General features: G+C 40.3%; 1 protein-coding gene and 1 pseudogene across 1 annotated transcript; both read left to right on the top strand.

Moving 5' to 3' along the window:
- Positions 1 to 562: 562 nt before the first annotated feature.
- On the top strand, positions 563 to 1,568 carry LOC100404965 (stathmin). Its single transcript, XM_035279449.3, has one exon. It carries the CDS (start codon positions 645 to 647, stop codon positions 1,092 to 1,094), a length of 450 nt encoding a protein of 149 aa, XP_035135340.1. The 5' UTR covers positions 563 to 644; the 3' UTR covers positions 1,095 to 1,568.
- A 505-nt stretch (positions 1,569 to 2,073) lies between these two features.
- Positions 2,074 to 2,695, top strand: LOC100407763 (ras-related protein Rap-1A pseudogene; annotated as a pseudogene).
- Positions 2,696 to 2,944: the final 249 nt, after the last annotated feature.

Raw genomic sequence — 2,944 nt, 5'->3', positions numbered from 1 at the left:
GTTTTAGTGTTTTTGGTTTACTTTTAAATTAAAATCTCAGAATCCAACTCTTATGAACTATGTGGTACCATACATTTGTCTCTGCTTTCAAATACCTTTGTGCCACTTTCTCAGCAAAATTCTAGAAAGGGATGGGAATTTTTGTACAAAGCAATTTGGTTTTGCACTGGGGGCCCTTCCAAATTCCAGTCTGTCCTGCCAGCCCACTTTTCAAGCAAATTTTATTCAATTTGTCCTTTTTCTACAAAGTCTTTGTGAATGGCAGGCCGTCTCTTCTCTTGAGCTGTACCATAGACTAGCCTCCTGCTCCAGGTCTGGGAGTAGGCTCTCTGCTTACCTACAAAGAGCTCATTTCTAGACGGAATTCAGTCCATCAAAGGTTTCTTATATGCACTATAAAAAGGTAGAATTTTTATTTTGTCGATGGTTTTCTTATTGTTTCCATGGAATGAAAGGACCTTTGTATCCTTTTATATCATCATCAAGAGAAGGAAGTCTCAAAAGCCAACATCTTCTTGATACTTATTAGTTATCAGGTAGCCTAAGGTTAAAACACAAAGACGAGAGTGTGGTCAGGCGGCTCGGACTGAGCAGGACTTTCCTTATCCCAGTTGATTGTGCAGCTCGCTTGTCTTCTATTCACCATGGCTTCTTCTGATATCCAGGTGAAAGAACTGGAGAAGCGTGCCTCAGGCCAGGCTTTTGAGCTGATTCTCAGCCCTCGGTCAAAGGAATCTGTTCCGGAATTCCCCCTTTCCCCTCCAAAAAAGAAGGATCTTTCCCTGGAGGAAATTCAGAAGAAATTAGAAGCTGCAGAAGAAAGACGCAAGTCCCATGAAGCTGAGGTCTTGAAGCAGCTTGCTGAGAAACGAGAGCATGAGAAAGAAGTGCTTCAGAAGGCAATAGAAGAGAACAACAACTTCAGTAAAATGGCAGAAGAGAAACTGACCCACAAAATGGAAGCTAACAAAGAGAACCGAGAGGCACAAATGGCTGCCAAACTGGAGCGTTTGCGAGAGAAGGATAAGCACATTGAAGAAGTGCGGAAGAACAAAGAATCCAAAGATCCTGCTGACGAGACTGAAGCTGACTAATTTGCTCTGAGAACTGACTTTCTCCCCATCCCCTTCCTAAATATCCAAAGACTGTACTGGCCAGTGTCATTTTATTTTTTCCCTCCTGACAAATATTTTAGAAGCTAATGTAGGACTGTATAGGTAGATCCAAACTGTAAGATGTTGTTTTAGGGGCTAAAGGGGAGAAACTGAAAGTGTTTTTTTCTAAAGTGTTGGTCTTTCTGATGTAGCTATTTTTCTTGTTGCATCTTTTCTACTTCAGTACACTTGGTGTACTGGGTTAATGGCTAGTACTGTATTGGCTCTGTGAAAACATATTTGTGAAAAGAGTATGTAGTGGCTTCTTTTGAACTGTTAGATGCTAAATATCTGTTCACTTTTCAATCCCAATTCTGTCCCAATCTTACCAGATGCTACTGGACTTGAATGGTTAATAAAACTGCACAGTGCTGTTGGTGGCAGTGAAAAAAATAAAATAAAATAAAAATAAAACACAAAGACACTGATTCAGACTTAACAGGAGATAAGACCATGGACAAGATACCAATGTAGGATTTCTAAAGACATAGACATAAGACCAATCAAGCGTGAAATCTCAAAAGAAGGAGAAACATTTCTACAGAGAAGGAATAGGAAAGAAAGAGGATACAAAATCAAGTTCTTAGCTCTTGGCAACCTCATGTTCTCCTTTCTTCCTTCTATGTGCAACTAAGATGTGACAGGTGTATATTTTTGCGCATGTAGTAATTACAGACTGCAGGAAGATTTACTCACTAAAAAATTGAAAGTACTATGGTTTAATCTTGAGAAATAAAATATAATTAATTTTGGAGGTCACCACACAGAGCTGGAGCAGGAGACACGGCCAAGAGAAGGGAGGAGGAGGAGGTGAAGGAGGAGGAGGAGGTGCAGGAGGAGGAGGAGGAGAAGGAAGAGGAGGAGGAGGTGGAGGAGGTGCCAGACTGGAAAGATTGTCAGTATTTAAACAGACCACATCATGCATGAGTACAAGCTAGTGATCCTTGGTTCAGGAGGCGTTGGGAAGTCTGCTCTGATGGTTCAGTTTGTTCAGGGAATTTTTGCTGGAAATTATGACCTAACTGTAGAAGACTCCTACAGAAAGTTAAGTTGAAGTCGATTGCCAACAGTGTATGCTCGAAATCCTGGATACTGCGGAGGCAGAGCAATTTACAGCATGAGGGATTTGTATTTGAAGAATGGCTAGGGTTTTGCACTAGCATATTCTATTCAGCTCAGTCCACATTCAACAGCTTATAGAACCTGAGGGAACAGATTTTACGGGTTAAGGACACAGAAGATGTTCCAATGATTTTGGTTGGCAATAAATGCGACCTGGAAGATGAGTGAGTAGTTGGCAAAGAACAGGGCCAGAATTTGGCAAGACAGTGGTGTAACTGTGCCTTTTTAGAATCTTCTGCAAAGTCAAAGATCAATGTTAATGAGATATTTTATGACCTGGTCAGACAGATAAATAGAAAACACCAGTGGGAAAGAAGAATCCTAAAAAGAAATCATGTCTGCTGCTCTGAGCCCACAGTAGCCGCAGCTTTGAGCCAGATTACAGGAATGAAGAACTGTTGCCTAATTGGAAAGTGCCGGCATTCCAGGCTTCAGAAAATAAATCTGAAGAGGCTTCTCCTGTTTCATATATTATGTGAAGAATTTAGATCTCATATTGGTTTGCACAAGTTCCCTGGAGAAAAAAATTGCTCTGCGTATATTTCTTGGAAAATAAGACAACAGTATTTCTCCTTTGCAATAGCAGTTATAACAGATGTGAAAATATACTTTAATATGATTATACAAAAGATCATGGATGCATTTCAAATGTTAGATATTGCTGCTAT

This window comes from Callithrix jacchus, chromosome 18, assembly GCF_049354715.1.
Source record: "Callithrix jacchus isolate 240 chromosome 18, calJac240_pri, whole genome shotgun sequence".
Classification (NCBI taxonomy): Eukaryota; Metazoa; Chordata; class Mammalia; order Primates; family Cebidae; genus Callithrix; species Callithrix jacchus.
Note: the sequence above shows the minus strand (reverse complement) of the source record. Positions and strands in the feature narration are given on the sequence as shown.